Source organism: Kogia breviceps, chromosome 20 (assembly GCF_026419965.1).
Source record: "Kogia breviceps isolate mKogBre1 chromosome 20, mKogBre1 haplotype 1, whole genome shotgun sequence".
Lineage (NCBI taxonomy): Eukaryota > Metazoa > Chordata > Mammalia > Artiodactyla > Physeteridae > Kogia > Kogia breviceps.
The window spans coordinates 18,823,253-18,842,187 of record NC_081329.1 but is presented as its reverse complement, the minus strand read 5'-3'; the positions used below and the strand labels follow the sequence as shown (position 1 = coordinate 18,842,187).

Genomic DNA, 18,935 nt, shown 5'->3' with positions numbered 1-18,935 from the left:
AGAACTATATCTTCTTTTAAGTTGTGATTTTTAATATTTAAAAATTTGCCTCTTAAAACAGGACTCAATCCTAAATAGACATTTCTCCAAAGAAGATATACAGATCGCCAACAAACACATGAAAGGATGCTCAACGTCACTAATCATTAGAGAAATGCAAATCAAAACTACAATGAGGTATCACCTCACACCTGTCAGAACGGCCATCATCAAAAAATCTACAAACAATGAATGCTGGAGAGGGTGTGGAGAAAAGGGAACTCTCTTGCACTGTTGGCGGGAATGTAAATTGATACAGCCACTATGGAGAACAGTATGGAGGTTCCTTAAAAAACTACAAATAGAACTACCATATGACCCAGCAATCCCACTACTGGGCATATACCCTGAGAAAACCATAATTCAAAGAGTCATGTACCACAATGTTCATTGCAGCACTATTTACAATAGCCAGGACATGGAAGCAACCTAAGCGTCCATCGACGGATGAATGGATAAAGAAGATGTGGCACATATATACAATGCAATATTACTCAGCCATAAAAAGAAACGAAATTGCGTTATCTGTAGTGAGGTGGATGGACGTAGAGTCTGTCATACAGAGTGAAGTAAGAAAGAGAAAAACAAATACCATATGCTAACACATATATATGGAATCTAAAAAAAAAAAAATGGTTCTGAAGAACATAGGGGAAGGACAGGAATAAAGATGCAGACGTAGAGGATGGACCTGAGAACACGGGGAGGGGGAAGGGTAAGCTAGGACGAAGTGAGAGAATGGCACTGACACATATCCACTACCAAATGTAAAACAGATAGCTAGTGGGAAGCAGCCACACAGCACAGGGAGATCAGCTCGGTGCTTTGTGACCACCTAGAGGGGTGGGACAGGGAGGATGGGAGGGAGGGAGACGCAAGAGGGAGTAGATATGGGGATAGATATATGTATACAAATAGCTGATTCACTCTGTTATACAGCAGAAAGTGACACACCACTGTAAAGCAATTATACTCCAATAAAGATGTTTAAAAAAATAAAATAAAATAAGTCTCAGTGGAATAGAAATGCTCTGCTAATTGTCATGTAGTTGTTATGGATTTAGATCCCCCACAGTGAGCATTTCAAATCCAAGCTTCAGCTTAACCTCTGACTCAAGAGGCCAAAGGGCAAGCTGGCTCAAACCTAAATTCTTTAAATCTACTATCTAAATTGGAAATTTCAACAGCTGTTTGTTTTTGGCATATGATTAAAATTTTAAAAATCATTTATATACTTCAAAGCTTGGCTACCATTCTAATTCAAATTAGAGCATAATGTACATGTAACTGAGTCATTTATTAAACTTGGGTTAAAAAAACCCCTGGAGATTATACATATATAATATTTTATATATTATATATTATCATTATAATATATATTATGTTATATGTATATTGTCAACTTAAAAATATCAGGAAATATTGATATCTAGGACTCTTGTTAGAGTGGCTTGCAGATTTTCTAATTTTCTCCTGATTTTTTTCACCAGCATGAAATCTGAAAAAGTTTAAATTGTATTCTAGTTACTGCTCCCAGAAAAAGTATCCAAAAGAAGAGAGATGTCCCCATGTCGTCTTAGTTCTGTCTTCTGAATGAAGAGATGGTCTGACTGTGAGGAACTAACTGATCCCGTGAACTATTACACTGACTGTCTGTGCAGTGGCTCCTACCTTCTCTTCCAGAAAATATGGGGAGGGTTTTCACCCCACCCAGTAAACACCATGCAACAGCGCATGTGATCAGTTCCCTGCTTTCTTTTAATAAGGCAGAGACCAGTGGGGTGCTACCAGTGCGGCTGGGAGGACTAGTAAGGATGTGTGTTCCTCCCGCCTCTAAGTCCCCCTTAACGGGGCAGCCCTCCCTGGGACCTGGCACTGAGAGGGCACAGGGTGACCCTCTGCTCACGCCCTGATCTGAAGCCCAGCGCCCTTTCCTTTCCCTTCTCCCCGCCCACGAGCGCCCTACTCATCAGGCAATTTATGAATATAGGAGAGACAATACAGTTAGAATAGAAAGTGTGATTTGGGGATAATAGAGTTAGAAATGTTAAGAAATAAGGCAGGTAGGTGCGGGGGAGAGGGGAGGAGTGCTTTGTTTTATGGATTCATACCTAGCACAGGGAGAGTGGAAATTTACAGTTGTCAGTACACTTTTCATCTTTCTTGAGGATTCTGTCTCATGATATCATTCCAAAACTCTGGCAAAATAACTGCCTGCTTTAACCTACAAAAGTCTTCCACATGACGGAAGTAAAACAAGAGCGCTCTTTTTAGCCTATATTAATCCTAGTTCTTGTCAAGTGACTCAGATCAGTGGGTCTGTGTCAGTATTCTCCACCTGTTAAATATTGATGACCATGGCAGATTTCATGGCTATTCAGCATGGATTATGTGTGTCAGCAGATTGTAAATATCACGGAAGGAAAAAAAAAGAAAATCTGGTAGAAACCATCAGTGACAAAAAGCAGTAGCTAATGAGTCTTTAAGTTGTTCCAAACTCTTGCACTGTGATTTACTAGTTTTTGGTTTTGGTAGATGAAGATGTTTTTGGTGGATAAGTTAAGGACAGTGTGGTAGAATGAGATTTTTAGGACTTGGCTAAAAAGAATCTATGAAATTGCATGCTGTTAAGTCCAGAGATGGCATCTTATTTCTCCTTCAATTTTCAGTGCCTATAGAGATCGGCACATGGTAAGAACTCCACTTTTTGTTCAAGGAATCAATGAAAAGGAATAAAAACTAGTGGAAATAAGAAGTAATCACATTGATCAAATCTAGCCCTTTAAATTATGTATCATTTAATGAATCATTCTAAAAGAAGTTATAAATATGAACAACTCTATGACAAGAAGACAGATAGATGTCTGGCCACAAGAATCCTCTTTGTTGTAAGAAGGCCGTTAAGGGTGTTTATAAAATACTATAAAAAGATTTTTTCAAGGGGAACCACTTTGAAAATTAAAAGTTTGTAGAGAGGCAATGGCAAATATATGTCAAAATTCCCTAATCATACTAAGCCATAGATTCTTACAGAAATACAGCAAAGCCAAATATCCCCTAGAGCAGGGGCCCCCATCCCTTGGGCCGTGGACTGGTACCGGTCTGCGGCCCGTTAGGAACTGGGCTGCACGGCTGGAGCTGAGTGGCGGGTGAGCTAGCGAAGCTTTATCTGACACTCCCATGGCTACCCATCGTTCACATTGCCGCCTGAACCATATCCCCCCCCACCCCCCCACCGCACCCCCAGTCCGTGGAAAAATTGTCTGTCTGTCACGAAACCGGTCCCTGGTGCCAAAAAGGTTGGGGACTGCTGCCCTAGAGATACTTTGCCTTACCTGTACTTCCATTGGCATTTACTGTGCAATACACATTTTTTGATAGCATTGAGAGTCCTCAAATATCCTCTGTGAATTTAACTTCTTAAAGTTCCTGAAAAGTCACCTAAAGTTCTCTGGTTTTGGAACATTGGAGGCACAATTCTTAAATAGGTGACTCCTAATGATAAAAGGTGAATTTATATAACCTAAATTGCCTCATAGTGTGGTGGATCTCATTTTGTTTACGAAACGATATGTAATTTGACCAGAAGATGGCAGCATTCTGAAAGAAAAAAGAGAACCAAAACAAAACAAACATGAAAATAAAAAGCAAGATACAGCAATTACCATGTTTTTTATTGTTCAAGGTCTTAATGATGACACTATTTTAATTAGGATTAATTTTTTTTGTATATTATTCTTTTCAAGGTCTAAGATGTCCTCATTCCAAGAAAAATAACTTGAGTAATTGTAAGAGCCTACCTGCACTATTTTCTCATCAAAGAAGAAAGTCCTTTGAAAGATACAATAATTATCTCTAGACAGAATTTTTTAAATGAATTTATTTATTTTATTTATTTATTTTTGGCTGTGTTGGATCTTAGTTGTGGTGTGCAGGCTTCTCATTGTGGTGGCTTCTCTTGTGTAGAGCATGGGCTCTAGGAGCATGGGCTTCAGTAGTTGTGGCACACAGCACACAGGCTCAGTAGTTGTGACTCGTGGGCTCTAGACCGCAGGCTCAGTAGTTGTCACGCGCGGGCTTAGTTGCTCCGCAGCATGTGGGATCTTCCCGGACCAGGGCTGGAACCCATGTCACCTGCGTTGGCGGGTGGATTCGTAACCACTGCGCCACCAGGGAAGTCCCTCTAGATAGAACTTTAAGTTAGTAGTGTATTTTTACTTCTCTTGGAGTAAAAATAATATCTTCAAATAATACATATGGAACTCAAACTTATGTTCCAGAAAGATATTAAATGTGTTAGAATTTTTCTCCAAAATATCTGTTTGAGTTGAAGGAATGCTCTTGTATGCTGTAAATGCATTATATAGAAACAGAATTTTAAAAACATGAAAACATTCCTCCATGGAGAATTATCTATCTATATATCTAGGTGTAAATTTATTTATTTACAAATATTTAAAAGAAGAAAAAAGCCCTACATCAGCCTGAAAGAGTAACAGAACTTCCCTTATGTGTGTAACTTACTAACAACTTGAACTGAATTGAAAAGATGCACAGGGAAGCACGTAGCTCATGTCCTTGTAATGGTCCCTTGCAATTTATACAGCAAATGGAGTTATGGACAATCCACTATGACAATATTCTTCAAGCCAGTTAAATGAGTAATATTGTTTATTCTATGTAACTCAGAAATATGGTAGCATAATTGTAAAAAAAAATACATGATGTAACTAATGAAAAACATTGAAATGATTTAAATTTTGTGCCTGCTGCTTTTAAATGGCATCGTATAGTTTTTGCCACATAATTATTTTCTGGTTTGATGGCAGTATTTTAATGAAAGTTTTCAGGCATTTTGTAAGAAAAAATTACATTTACTATCCTATTACTTCAAAAAGCTTAAAAAATAGTCTATCAGCTTGAGTCTGAATATAAGCAGGTATCCTTGGGGCCTATTCCTGCCGCCCAGGCATCTCCCTAGTCAGAATATATTCCTTTACTCTCCTGAATCAGCCTGACCTAATTCCCTCCATCCATGCTTGATCTGACCATTTGAGACCCAATAGGTGTACTTATCGCTGAAACCCATCCTTCTTTATCCCAAGAAGCTACTGAAGCTTCTAGAGCTCAGCCCCAAACTGAACGTCCAGTACTCCTGGCCAGGCAGGGTCCATCCCTGGTCATTGTATTGGACCTCCTTCCCAGCACAATTCCCAAGAAATGGACTCTTATGGGAAGGATGTTTCTACAGTACTTCTTAGAGCAGAAGAAGAAATCAAGCCCCATAATAGACAAAAAATTATGTCATGTAGACCCTAAAGCAGAAAAAAGTGAAAGTCTAGGCAAACTGCTAAACACATTTTATTCTCTCTGCAAGAAGACAATTATTCATTTTAAACCTCTGTCATCATCAGTTTTTTTTTATTGTGTTCAGATTTGTTAATCTACAGCTCAATTGTTGGTCAACATACAAACTATTTTGTAATATTTTAACATGTCACCTGATCAGCCTGTGTTCTGACTTAATGTTTTTAAAGAAAACCCATTTTTAAATATTTTTCCCTCCTTTGGGGGATATAAGCTCTGCCTTTAGCTGGGCCTATCAAGGAACTGAAGAGTGGTACTCAATTCAGTTTGGGGTTGTGTGTACCTATATTTAGTCCTGTCTGAATACAGTTTCAGTGACTGATAAAAAAGTACCACCACAACCTTGAATTTGTGGTGTCATCTTGCTCAGTGTTCTTATCTCTCAGACAGCAGCAGAGAGGAAATGTGTTCCCTGGCAGTCATAATCACAGCTCAGGACACAGATCCCTGTGATAGGATGTTAAAATTGAAGTTGTGATTTAAACCCTAAGGTGACAGATTCGATATCAAAGTGAGTTGTGAGACAGAAAAAAAGAGTAGATCTTGCAAAAAATACTTGGAGGAGAAAGCATTAGAGCAGGGGTCCCCAACCCCTGGGCCACAGACCACTAGCGGTCTGCGGCCTGTTAGGAACTGGGCCACACAGCAGGAGGTGAGCGGCGGGCTAGCGAGTGAAGCTGCATCTGCCGCTTTCCATCCCCTCATCACTCATGTTACCGCCTGAACCATTCCCGCCACCATCCCCACCCCACCCCGGATCCGCTGGAAAATTGTCTTCCACGAAACCGGTCCCTGGTGCCAAAATGGTTGGGAACCACTGCATTAGAGAACTCTCAAATTTCCCCCGAAGAGTCTAATAGCATCAGGAATCAGAAGATATTTGGGATAAAGTGATTTTGGAGAGAGATTTGGGGGTGCTATGAGTTCTCTCCCACATCTTTCCCTATAAGGAAAGGTGAGTAGGGAGGCTGCTCTAATTTCAAGGCTAGTTAGAGGGACTTCAATGGGATCCTTCAGACATGGAGAGGATATGTGTCACTACAGCATGGGGTCCACGGGAGCCTGACAAAACCTGATTGGGCTGCCTAGCTGGGGATGGGCCAAAGGAAAAGTGGCTGTTCCAGTATCAGGTGAATTCCTAGGCTGCTCAGGGAAAAGGCAGTGTTAGTGTTTCTTATGGATCTCAGATGTACCACATGGCATCATTTAAGGACCTGCTCAGAGGGCTGACTAGAGGTGTAAACTGGCCTTAGCAGGGAGAAGCTAAGAATGTCCTTACATTCCTAGGGGCTGCAGGAAAAATAAGGGACCTGCAAAAATAGAAAAGAAAGTGACACTAAGAGAATTAGAGAGGTAGCTAATGTCCAGGATGGCTCCCAATGATAGTTTTCTCCTGGTCCACATGCACTGGTTAGTCCCCTCCCACGTTGATCAGTATTGTAAGACCAATAGACTACAACAGACATTATGGTATGGGACTTTCAAAACTAGTTCATAAAAGGCATTGGAGCTTCTGACTTGGTCTTTTAGGCTGCTCACTCTGGGAAGAGCCAGCTGCCATGGTGTGAGGACACTAAGGCTGTCTCATGGAGAGACTCATGCAAAGAAAAAGCAATTTGCCAGCTATGTGAGTAAGCCATTTTGGAGGTGGATCTTCCATCCTTAGCCAACACATGACTGCAATCTCATGAGAGGCCCTACAGTACTAGATAGAACTGCGTGAACAGGCTACTCCTGAATTCCTGGTCCATGGAAACCATGAGACACGATAGATGATCACTGTGGTTTTAAGCCACTAAATTAGGGTTGATTTGTTATGCAGCAATGGATAACCAATCCAGATTTTGACACTAGGAATGGGGTGCTCCTATAACAAAAAACCTTAAAACTGACAAAATGTGGGTGTGGTTTTGGGTTCGGGTGGCAGGTGAATGCTAGATGGACCATGAGGGGAGTGATATTGAAAGACTAAAGGACGTGAAAGATACTGTTGCATAAGCATAAGCTGGATGGCCTTTGAGGAAGCTTTCAGTTATAGTTTAAAGAAAAGCAAGGAAAATGTTATTAGGAGAAAAGGGATCTTTTTTATCTAGTGGCAGAAAGCTTAGCAGTACTGTTTTGTAGTAATGTGGAAAGTAGATAATATACCTCAGGTACTTAGTAATCTAGCTAAGGAGATTTCCAAGTTGGGTTAAAGGTGCTGCCTGACTTCTTATTATACTAAAATGCAAAAGGGGAGAGACAAGTTTCTTGCCAGTCTCTGTTTCTTGCCAGTCTCTCCAGACAATAAATGTTGCTAAAATTAAGTGGTTTCTGGGTAAGATCAAGTCTGGGTTACAGCCAAGACAGTAATGGTCTGAAGGTCAAGTCCTCAGATATATCTAAGCTAATACTTCAGAGAACCATTCAGACAAAAAGCTCTCCAAGGGTTTTGGGGGTATATGTCACAGATCCTTTACATTAAATAATAGAGTTTTAAATAATCACCAGGGCATTGTCTCTCAGAAGCCTCAATAGGGGGGTCTAAGGTAGAGAAAGGTTTATCTTGAAGAGGTTTGTAAGTGTGGCTTTTGTCTAATGGAGTGAGCCCTAATAAGACAAACAGGAAATGTACAAAGTTTTAAAGAGATTGCACTAGTAGAAACATCTCCATCTTGGATCAAAAGATTCAGAGACAGCGCAAAAGCAATAGAAGGCCATGAACCTCCCAACCCTCTACAGGCAGAAACCAAGATGGAAACTTCTCAGCTGTAAAAACGGTGGTCATTTCATAAGAAAAAGGAACGAATCAAAAGGCAGAACTAAGGGCATCTCAGAAGGCTGAACCAGAAACCACGTAGTAGTAGAAATGATTCCCAGCCAAGAACCTTCAAGCACATGCCCTGCTGTTTTTTAGACTTTCTATAGACAAGTGACTTCTAAGTGCCTCACATTTTCCCTTTTTTTGAATGGGGGAGTTTATAGTGGTTATGCTGTGTCTGTCATACCATTGTATGTTGGGTGTGTTCACAGGTCTTCAAGTCAAGAGGAACTATACTTGAAGGGCTGTATGGATCTGATTTATACGACGAGACCTCAGACTTTGCAAAGATGTCATGAGATGAGTCTTAAGGGAGCCTCTGGAGGAGGTGAATGTCTTTGCATGTGGGAGAGACATGACAGATTGTGGTATCCAGTTTTCAAAATGGCCCTCAATAATTTTCACTTTTGTAAGCATGCATTTGTTTAGTCCCTTTTCACTATGAACCAGAGCTGGTCTGTGTGACCAACAGAATATGGCAAGCATGCCAGTTTGACTTGCTTGGTTTCTTTTACTCACTCTGGGGGAAGTCAGGTGCCATGTCATGAGGACACTCAAGTAGCCCCACTGAGAGACCCACATAGAGAAGAACCAATTTTCTAGCACTCATCTGCCAGTCACATAAGTCAATTTACAAGTGGATCTTGAAGCCCCTGTAAAGCTATTATATGACAGCATCCCAGCAGGCACCTGTCTGCAACCTTATAAAAGACCCTAAGTTAAACCAGAGTTTCTCTCAAATTCCGAACTTACTAAAAACCATGAGAAGTAATAAATTATGTTTCAAGCCACGGAGTTTAAATACGATTTTTTACACAGCAAAAGATAACTGATATAGCAGGTGAGAGATCCTTGAATATCTCCTAGACCCACAGAGCACTCATGCTCTTCCAGTGAGGATTTCTCTGTGCTCCTCTCCCTTTCACCTCCCTGATACAGCTGCTAGCAAGTGATGTACGTGGTGAGCTAGAAGGGAAAAGGAAGCTAACCCTCCACCCGCAATCTTCCCTGGCTGCAAGCAGACACCTGCCTTAGCAGAACAAAATGAGAGGAGAGGGGAGAGCCTTACAGGAAAGGAAGATTGAACTGTTGATTATTATAGGGACAGAAGTTTTTCATTTCTGATTCAAGACAGCAGTATTCCAAAAATTCCATATTTTGGAATTTAAAATGATTGTGTTATTTAACAATATCTGGAAAGAGCCATGAGAGTCCCTAAGTTTTTGTCTAAGCAGGGAGGGAGAAGAGTAGCTGCCATGGGTGTTTCTTGTGGAAAAATTAATTTGTTTTGTGATTTCTTCCATTAGGTGGTACATGTTTAACAAGACTACATTCCTAAAAAAATTAAACAATGCAAGAAAAGATGATAAATCTTCCCTCAATAAAACTTCCTCTGCTAGCCTCTGTCTTTTCTTCTTTCCATTATTATCAAAAACATCCTGGAAGCATGTATACTTAAAATGGGTATACTTTATCGTATGTAAATTTTATCTTAATAAGGTTGATTTAAAGAAAAAACACTGCTTTTTCTCCTCACACCTACTTCTGCTTCTTTATTCCTTATCTTAGTCAACGATGCTATCATTGTCTTACTTTTTCATGACACAAATTTTGAATCCACACTTAATCCTTCCTTTCTCTCATCTTTTTTGCAAAAGCTCAGTTTTCAAACCCTATCAGTTCTACCTCCAATAGTGTATCTTCCCTGTTCCTATTGCTGTTCCCTTCAGGTCATCACTCTCCCTGGCCTAAGTCACTGTCACAAAAGTTTATCTGCTCTTCCTAGCTCCTTTCCATGTCTCCTAGACCCCCTACACTCTGATTCCATTTTTTCCTGCATCTGTGGAGTTCTAGTTCTTTAAAATATAAATCAAATCATTTTGTTTTCTTATTTAAAAGCCATCCTCGCATTTCCCTTGAAGTAGATTTTTTGGACGGAGTATTGAAAGTTATCCACAAACTTGCCCAAAGGCTATTCTAGATACGTTTTCTGCCAGGTATAGTTATGTACCCCATTCTTTACTCAATTACCAATAAGCCGTGAGGAGACTGCTTTTTTGTTTGTTTTCTGATGTTTTTTACACTCTATTCCTTTTTCCCCTTTCCTCACCTGGGAATGTCCTAGTTATTATTAAAGACCACATCCCATTGTCATTTCCTCTAGGAAGTCTTACCTAAGGGTTCCCATCTTCTCTAACAGAACTAATACATTGCTTAAACATTTAATCCTTAGATTCAGCATAACTTTAATTTGGTACTTGTTACATCTTTTCATAACCACGTGTTCGCTTACATCACAGAGTGCTTCCCACGAAGGTGATGGCCATGACGTGTGTGGTGGAGACTGCAGAGCTACTCCCAGATTCCCTCTCCAGGGCCCATCCCCCTGCTCCTGGGAACAGTGGCTGCCAATGGCAACCTCTGTTTCCCTCTTTGGGAAATGCCCTTGACAGCCAGGAACTGCCTCATTCAAGACTACGTCACTTTCTAGGGGCAGCCTAAGAGTGCAGGGATACAGAGACCCAGCCTCCCTGTCTCAATGTGGGACAACTCTGAAGGGCCACCCGAGCTGCAGAGAGTTAGCCGAGGCGGCAACTGTTTCTGCAGCGCAGCTCAGCTCACTCTGCTCTCTGACCAGTTCCACCTTCCTCACTTCTATGCATGTCTGTCTCCCAAGAACACTCACCAATAAAGCTTCTCCGGGCAATTCCTGGTCCCGGAGTCTGATTCCAAAGATTCCAATCATGTCATTTCCCCCCTGTGTTTTTTCTTAAATTCTATCCCAGTGTCCAGCACAGCAGCTTACACACAGCCATAGTGAGTTCTTACAGTTTTTTGGGGAAAAAAAAAGAATTGAGTTTTATAACATTAATGTTCACAACATTAATAGTATTAGAGTTCAGCTACATTATTAATTAGAAAGGCTTTTGTTTAATAAAATGTAGCATAATTTCATAAGGACATGAATATATCACTTAGATATATTACACATGGCTAATAATATTTTTATTTACATTATGATTAAATTAAGGTGTTCTAATAAATATTTTTAAAGTTCAATATTATTAGAAACAAAAATTGCTCTTTAACAAATATGCAGGTCATTTTTAGTCTATGTAACTACATAAGAGGATATTAGAAATTCAGATAAAAATATTTGTAGAACTATCATCAGAGTGTTATATAATATTGTATTTAATACAGAAAAACACTACAGATGTGCTATAAGTAGGGAAATAATTGCAAAATTTTGATATATTCACGAAATTCAAACTGTAAAATTTAATACTTAGTTAATATTTGCTCAGTGGTGCTTTCCATTTAAGTGGAAATTCTACTAGTTCTGGATTCTAAACGTTTTTTTCTAATAAAAGTTATTTAAAATTCGGACTTTACTCCCCAATAGACAGTAAAAAATAATGTAAAACTATCTATCTCCAGCTCAGTGTCTGCAATATAGAATTTAATAATCTGCTTCAGCAGAATTCCAGACCCAAGCTAAGTCGAGTTGCTCAGATCCAGAGTCTACTCTCTCTCCCACTTTTTTCGTTTCTTATTGGCACCTGGAGGTTGTTGCCCTAGCAACAGAGAAGTTCTAGAGGCAACTTCGCCAGGATGCTCTTGGAAATCAGAGGCTATCTGGACTCAAGAAAAAATTCTCCAATGTTTTCCTCACCCGTATAATTCGTTTAGTCTGGGATTTAAACAAAATTAATGCTATGGATTGATCAAAGAGGGTTTTATTCAGAAGGCCAATATATAAAAGGGATAAAAGTAAATAAGTCTGGCTGGGGCAGGGAGAGAAAGGCAGTTCTGGGGGTGCCCAGAGTACACAGTCTGAACAGCACTGATTTATTGTTATTATTGCCTATTTGTATGATTCTCTGTATTTCACAGAATGACTATCGTGGTAAATTCCCATTCAGTAAATTACTATCGTACTTATACAAAGGTAGGGCCTTCAACATGAATCAGCAGAACAACAACAAAATAAAATGGATAAAGCAATCTACAGTAAAAAGGAAACAACTGTTTTCATGAGTGTCAATTGATTTTCCTTTGAAGCAGTTTGCTAATTCAGAAGTTGCCTGGATTATACCAAGTTGTCACAGTGGAAAGAACAGAGAATCACTAAAAAGTGAGAGTGGCGACAATAATCTAAGGAATATGAGCCATTCATTCATTCACAAAAAAGAAACTAGCACATAAAATTCTCATTAAGTAAGCAGAATATCAAGAATATGGATATTTTTCAAGTGACTGTGCCTTGAGAAAGATAAAGAGTAAATGACACTTCATATTTTTGTTAAGACACCAACTGTTTAGATGTGTGATATTCAGAATACTCAAATGCTTGGTTGCTGTGTTTACTTTTTCATTTAGAAATCTGATATGTGGTAGACAGCTCAAAACTATAGTCACAAAAGCCCTCTGTATAAACTTTGTACAATGGCTACTGAATATTCACATGGAATCCTCAGTTAAACATTTCAACTGACTTTAACTGTCTTTAAGAAGTGAGAGTAGAGGCCACCAAATGCCAGGGGCAGCATTAATTATCAAGCAAAGAATCAAAGTAGGGAATGAGAAAAAGAATGGAAACACTAAATATATAATTAGAACTTGGGGACAACTCTGAGATGAAGAGAGCTCTGTGAAAATGGCTTATGGGTTATTATTATTGCTCAATGCTATGAATTATATTCTTGGTTGCTGTGATGTGGCATGCCGTTGGCTTGCCATTTTACATTGCCCAGAAATAACTGCAAGTTGTTATTTCTCTTGGATGAAAATATGAGCTGGATTCGAGAAGTAACATCAGCACATGGAAAAACTAAATTTTCCTCATTGTAATGATGATAACATACAAAAGTACTATTCATATGACCAAATCTTAGGTTGCAGAGTTTTTTTTGTTTTTTTTTTTACTGTTTCTTGCCCTAACGGAATCTACTCAATTCTTACTGTCCTCTCATTTTTATGTTCCATTTTCCCCATCATTGTTTTGTTGTAGGAGTTCTGCTCCAGACGTCTAATTAGCCAGGTTATTATAAATGAAATACAAAGTAGAAAAACAATTTTTCCAACTCAAAAAATTACTTAAACACCATGTGCTCAGACTTTAGTATTAAGGATCAGTATATCTGGATGCAAGTTGTACTTATTCTTGGCACAATGAAACTCCTAGATTCTGAGTGAAAAGTCTTAAGTGAGGAGGTTATTGTGGAGATCAAATAATCCATCCCAAACAAGACTATCAGTTCATGGAATTAACATGTAAATAGATTGGAAACAGATGTCAGTATCTTCAAACACAAGAAATGAGAGAATTTTGAATAATTTTAAATAGAAAAGCAAATGGTTATGAAAAATGTTTCTATTTTTCAAAGCCCAAGGTTAATGAATTACATATTTATTATTTCAAAATCCAGAATATGTGAATGGAATCCTCTATACTTTAGAATCAGAATTCCAAGAAATATCTCATTATAATAATCACAGAATGATTTCCTTTTCAGAAGCATTTTTTCCCCAGCTCTCTGGTGGCTCACTTTTCCTTAAAAAAGCTATAAGATTTGGCTTATTTTTCTTTCTCATAAACAATGAGGATCTTAGTGAATAAATACTTCTTTAAAAATCTACATACTTTAATGTTATTGCTTGGCTATGTCAAAATTAAGCTGCCACATTCAAAAGCATTACAATCAAAGGCATTTTTTCTAAGATCATTACATTTTTGTTTGCAAAGTGGTAAATTGTACTAATTCAAATTTTTTGATGTTTCAGACTAAACTTTAAGAATTCTATGTGTGTCATTTTTCCTTTCACTATGCTATTCTCTTTACTTATCATATGTGACATTATGAAATACTCTTTAAACTCTAGTCAATTTTATGTTACCTAACACTTTTCCCCCAAGATTTCAGTAAAAAGGAGTATTTGCAGTTCTCATTTGTAAAAAAGACAACGTTTTATCCCTTTATTTTGTTTTAAATAGTGAGCAGCATTAGAGAAAATCACTAGCTTTGTTAAAAAAAATCTGATAATCACTTAAGCAAAAATATAAAATAATATCCTGGTGAAACAAAATAGGGACCTACTAAAATTCTGCATATGAATTGCATTTTAAATGATACTTGAGAGTGATGTGATTTTGACTCCTGAATCTACATGCTATTTTTCAATTTTAGTGCCTACCATTTAATATGTCACAAGCATAATGACTTTAGCTTAATGATCACATGTATGAGATATGTGATTGCATTTAGATATAAAACCTGGTTTACATTGAAAGTAATTATGAGGAACCTCTGATGGTTTTTCTCTTCTTTCTTGGATCAGCCTTAATTTCCTTAATATGCTGTATAATTGGGACTAATGCCGACAACATTTTATAGTTTCATAGCAGATTAGACCATATCTCATTGGGTGAAAAAAGGAAAAAAATAAGATCCTGTTTTTAAATGACTTAAACGTTAACAGTATTCATTAAAAATAATGTAATGTCAAAATTCATACACAATGTCATCACCCTCCTTTTTACCTCCACGTCAAAACATTTATGCTTTTTAGGGAGGACAATACTATTGACAAGTGAATGTCAGACCCCAAAATTATTGTTTGCTTCTATCATGCCAGAGGGGAGAAAGATAATAGACTGTATGTGTTTCACTAAGTTGACTATAGCATAAACAGTTGTGTTTCAGAGGCACATTGAGAGTTTTTTTTTTCTTCAACAATAGGTTACACTGACCATGCAATTTTTGAAATTGTTGGTAAATGAGGCTAAAATATCAGGTTGACTGTGGCATTGGAGTACTTTCTTTTTTAAAGTCATCTAGAAACGATCATGAACTTGCAGTCAGGACATACGCCTGAAGCTTTATTTCGGTCACACTCCAGCAGCATTTAGGCAGGATTTACTCTGAAACATTCTTGGGAGGAGTAGGCAGTCTCTGGCATTCAGCCTGCCCTCAGCTTCCACCCCCTCCATGAGCTGCTGTCTCCACCCTCATCTATCTCATCGATATTTTGGTGGTAATGATGAAAAGATTAGGGGTGTATTCGGTCTGTGGAATTAGAGCTACTGTTGCCACGTTGAGCTGGAATAAGATATATTTGTCTTTTTTCACCCTGTAGCAATTACAATAATGAAGGTTAATAATTCCTGCTGTTTTTAACATCTTCAAAGGAGGGTTATTTTGTAATTCCAACATTCAATACATTCTGATATGAATGCTAGTATCTTCCAACATTCCTTTAGATAGTTTAGGATACACTCAAAACCATCTAGCTGGGGTTCCCAAATGCCCAAATGATTGAGGTTCTCATTCCGGTCGTTAGAATTCTATCACATGGCAACTAGTGGGGTTGACTTCTCTATGAAGCTGATGTTACTATACACAGCAGAACACCCTCTCTGTTCCTCTAGTACTTATTTTACAAGCAAGATATGTTGTTTTTCTTATCTCAGCCTTGGTCTCTTTCTTCACAAATGTATGATTAACACTAATTTAATGACCACCTACACTAATCAGTATCTTTAAGAAAAACAACAACCGCAACAAAACCTGTGGGGTTTTAGTGCCCAGCTTTAAAGTCTTTCACGTAACAACCCTATATTAATTAATGCAGGAACAACTCAAGCAACTGAATACCCTGGTTAGAGGGATGTCAGAATATTGTTCTGCAGTGAATGAAAGCACTGTATAAAAAATGATATGACTACACCTGCGTTGTCCGCTGAAGTGTCTAGTGTGAAAGGCATTATGAGACCGCCTCAAAGGAACAAAACCAAGAATTTAAGAAAGAAATTGATGAGATTTTTGGCAGTAAGCACCAGACCTTGTTTTTACTAATGTGTATTTTGGTAGTGGATAGCCTACCTTTTAACTTAAAAATTTTTTTGTGTCAAATACATTTCAGAAATCTACTTTAATGCTCAATTTTCAGCTTGATATATACACAGTATTTATGAAAAATCTGAAGATTACTCATTGGTCCCCTTCTAATAATAAATAGAAAAGTAGAAATCTTATTGAAAAATTGGCACTTAAGAAATCCAAAGACCTTACACACAAAAGGAAAGCCAAATATTTGTGGTAGTCAGTCACCATTATAAGTAGATTCAGAGCAGCAAATCCAATGTAACATTAAATAATTCTGAAATGAAAGTAAGCATTCTGTAAACATGTGACACTATGGAGCAGAAGCCTGGTTCATTTTAGGTGGATGTTAGAAGTAGGTGTTCTTTGAATTTAATGTTTCTACTTGATATTAAAATTGAAAAGTTAGTTCATAGTGAAAAGAACAGCTCTGTAGGATACTAGAGTTTTCTTTCATTTCACAAAGTAGCCAGGCTACCATTATTCCCTAAGCTCCAAATTGAGGGGAAAAGTGTCTGTTTAGTATCTCATAAAATAGGTAAAATTCTTCATTCTAATATATTAACCCAGGAAAAACTAAAAAACTAAAAAACTAAAAAACTAAAAACTAAAAACATAAAATTGATCCATGACTTTAGTAAAAAGGGAATACTCAAAAATAATAACACCAAAACCAGCAAAAGATAAAACACACACATGCTCATATTAAAGAAGCCCTTCCACCAACACAAAAGCCTGTTTTTCAAGCTTATTTTAAAAAAAAAATTTTATTGGAGTACAGTTGTTTTACAATGTTGTGTTAATTTCTACTGTACAGCAAAGTGAATCAGCTATATGTATTCACATATCCCCTTTTTTGGATTTCCTTCCCACTTAGGTCACCACAGAGCACTGAGTAGAGTTCCCTGTGCTATACAGTAGGTTCTCATTAGTTATCTATTTTATACATAGTATCAATAGTGTATATATGTCAATCCCAGTCTCCCAAGCTACTTTTTTAATTGGTCATTTTCTTTAAGAAATTTCCTAAAAGTCAGTTGCCTTTGATAGCAGAGTGTTTTCTTCCCCTCTGGGTACTTCTCATGGCCAGTTAAGAGAATTTGACTAAATTATAGTTCAGTAGCTGAACAGAGTTGCATTTCTAGTTGTCTAACTCCACCTGAAGTATTGATCAAGATGTGTTAAATAGGTTTTGGGTGCCTTGAAGTGGAATATTGTGTTTCAAGGCCGAGTCAATTGCATAATGATTCTCATCACTCGCTGACTAGTGAGTTGTGGCATCGCTACGAAGTTGTGATTGTGTGCCCAGCTCACACCTGAACAGCTGGACACACCTTCACTTCTGATTTTACTCCAAGTTGGCAACTTTTCAGTTAATATTTCATTTGCAGTGCATGAAAAAATATGTTTCTGTTCAACAATTGATTTTAATTATTTCTTAATTTTGCCGGTGGGGTGAATTGTTTGGTCAACTGATATGGCAAAACATGAACAATCTGAAAAAGGACCCATTATAAAGTACTCTAAGGGATTAAAGTCCTAGGAAAACTGATGGTTTTCTGTTTCTCATTCTAAAACTTTACTGAAGATGGTTACCATAAAAATATGTACCTTGCCCAATGGAAATATGTTGACCACATTTATAAGCATGGGAGCATTGAAAAAAGACTAAGGAACTGCACACAGAGTTGTAGCAATGGTTATAAATTATAAGGTGACTACACTCTAAAATATGTACGTTTCAAGGGAGAAATAGTGGATACCAACAGTAATTATTCTAAAGTAAAAGATGAACAGAGAATAAATGTTAGAGTGAAAAGAACACTCTTAGGGACAATAGAAGGTGCTTTAAAAAGCTAATTTAAGCATAAATACCTTTTAAAAACGGAATTTACCTTCCTTTCTACCTATTTCTTTTCTTTTTTAAAAAATACATTTATTTATTTATTTTATTTTTGTTTGCATTGGGTCTTCATTGCTGCGCGCGGGCTTTCTCTAGTTGCAGGGAGTGGGGGCTACTCTTCGTTGCAGTGCACGGGCTTCTCATTGCAGTGGCTTCTCTTGTTGCAGAGCACGGCCTCTAGGTGTGCGGGCTCAGTAGTTGTGGCTCACAGGCTCTAGAGCGCAGGCTCAGTAGTTGTGGCACATGGGCTTAGTTGCTCTGTGGCATGTGGGATCTTCCCGGACCAGGGCTCAAACCCATGTCCCCTGCATTGGCAGGCGGATTCTTAATCAATGCTCCACCAGGGAAGTCCTTCCACTTACTTCTTATATGTCAGCCCCACACCTGTCCCCCGTGTTCAAAAAGCCAATGCTCCAATGGTTCCCAAACCTTCAAGCTAAAACTCTTAAGAGGCTTTTATCTTTTCCCTTAATAAGAACGTGGTAAAATGAGATTGTTGAGTTTCATATTTGAATTTTGCATTTCAACCTTCTCTAGCGATTGTGAAAAAGAAGAGCACCACGTCACTGCAGTCTACCCATTGGCACACATTATTTTTGACCCTATTTTTTCAGTGTACTGCAAAATAGCATTGGGTGGTATGTCATTGGTTCCTCCTATTTCCTGTATATACAGCACTACCATACAGCATGTCATTGCATTTCATTGTTTACATGCCTCCCTCCCTTGCTAGACTGTGAGATATTTAAAGACAGAGAACATATTTTTATTGCTCTCCAAGTCTTTTTTATCTTGCATAACATGTGGCACATCGTAGGTGTTCAATAAATATTTATTCCCTCAAAAATACTCTAGATATTCTTGCAGTTGAACATAAATGCTATGTTTTAAATTCAAGTATTCTCTTTTTAGTTTTATTTCAGGTTTGCCTTTTATTTTA

General features: G+C 38.0%; 1 protein-coding gene across 4 annotated transcripts in view; it reads right to left on the bottom strand.

Moving 5' to 3' along the window:
* Positions 1-18,935, bottom strand: part of DLC1 (DLC1 Rho GTPase activating protein) — a 496,355-nt gene that overhangs the window by 277,155 nt on the left and 200,265 nt on the right. The window contains exon 5 of one of the 4 annotated variants that reach the window (XM_067022641.1): positions 18,233-18,300. The exons of the other annotated variants lie outside the window; for them this stretch is intronic. Coding sequence (XP_066878742.1) covers positions 18,286-18,300 — 15 coding nt within the window. The 3' untranslated portion in view covers positions 18,233-18,285. Of the gene's footprint in view, positions 1-18,232; positions 18,301-18,935 lie in introns of those variants that run through there. 4 annotated transcript variants of the gene reach the window in all.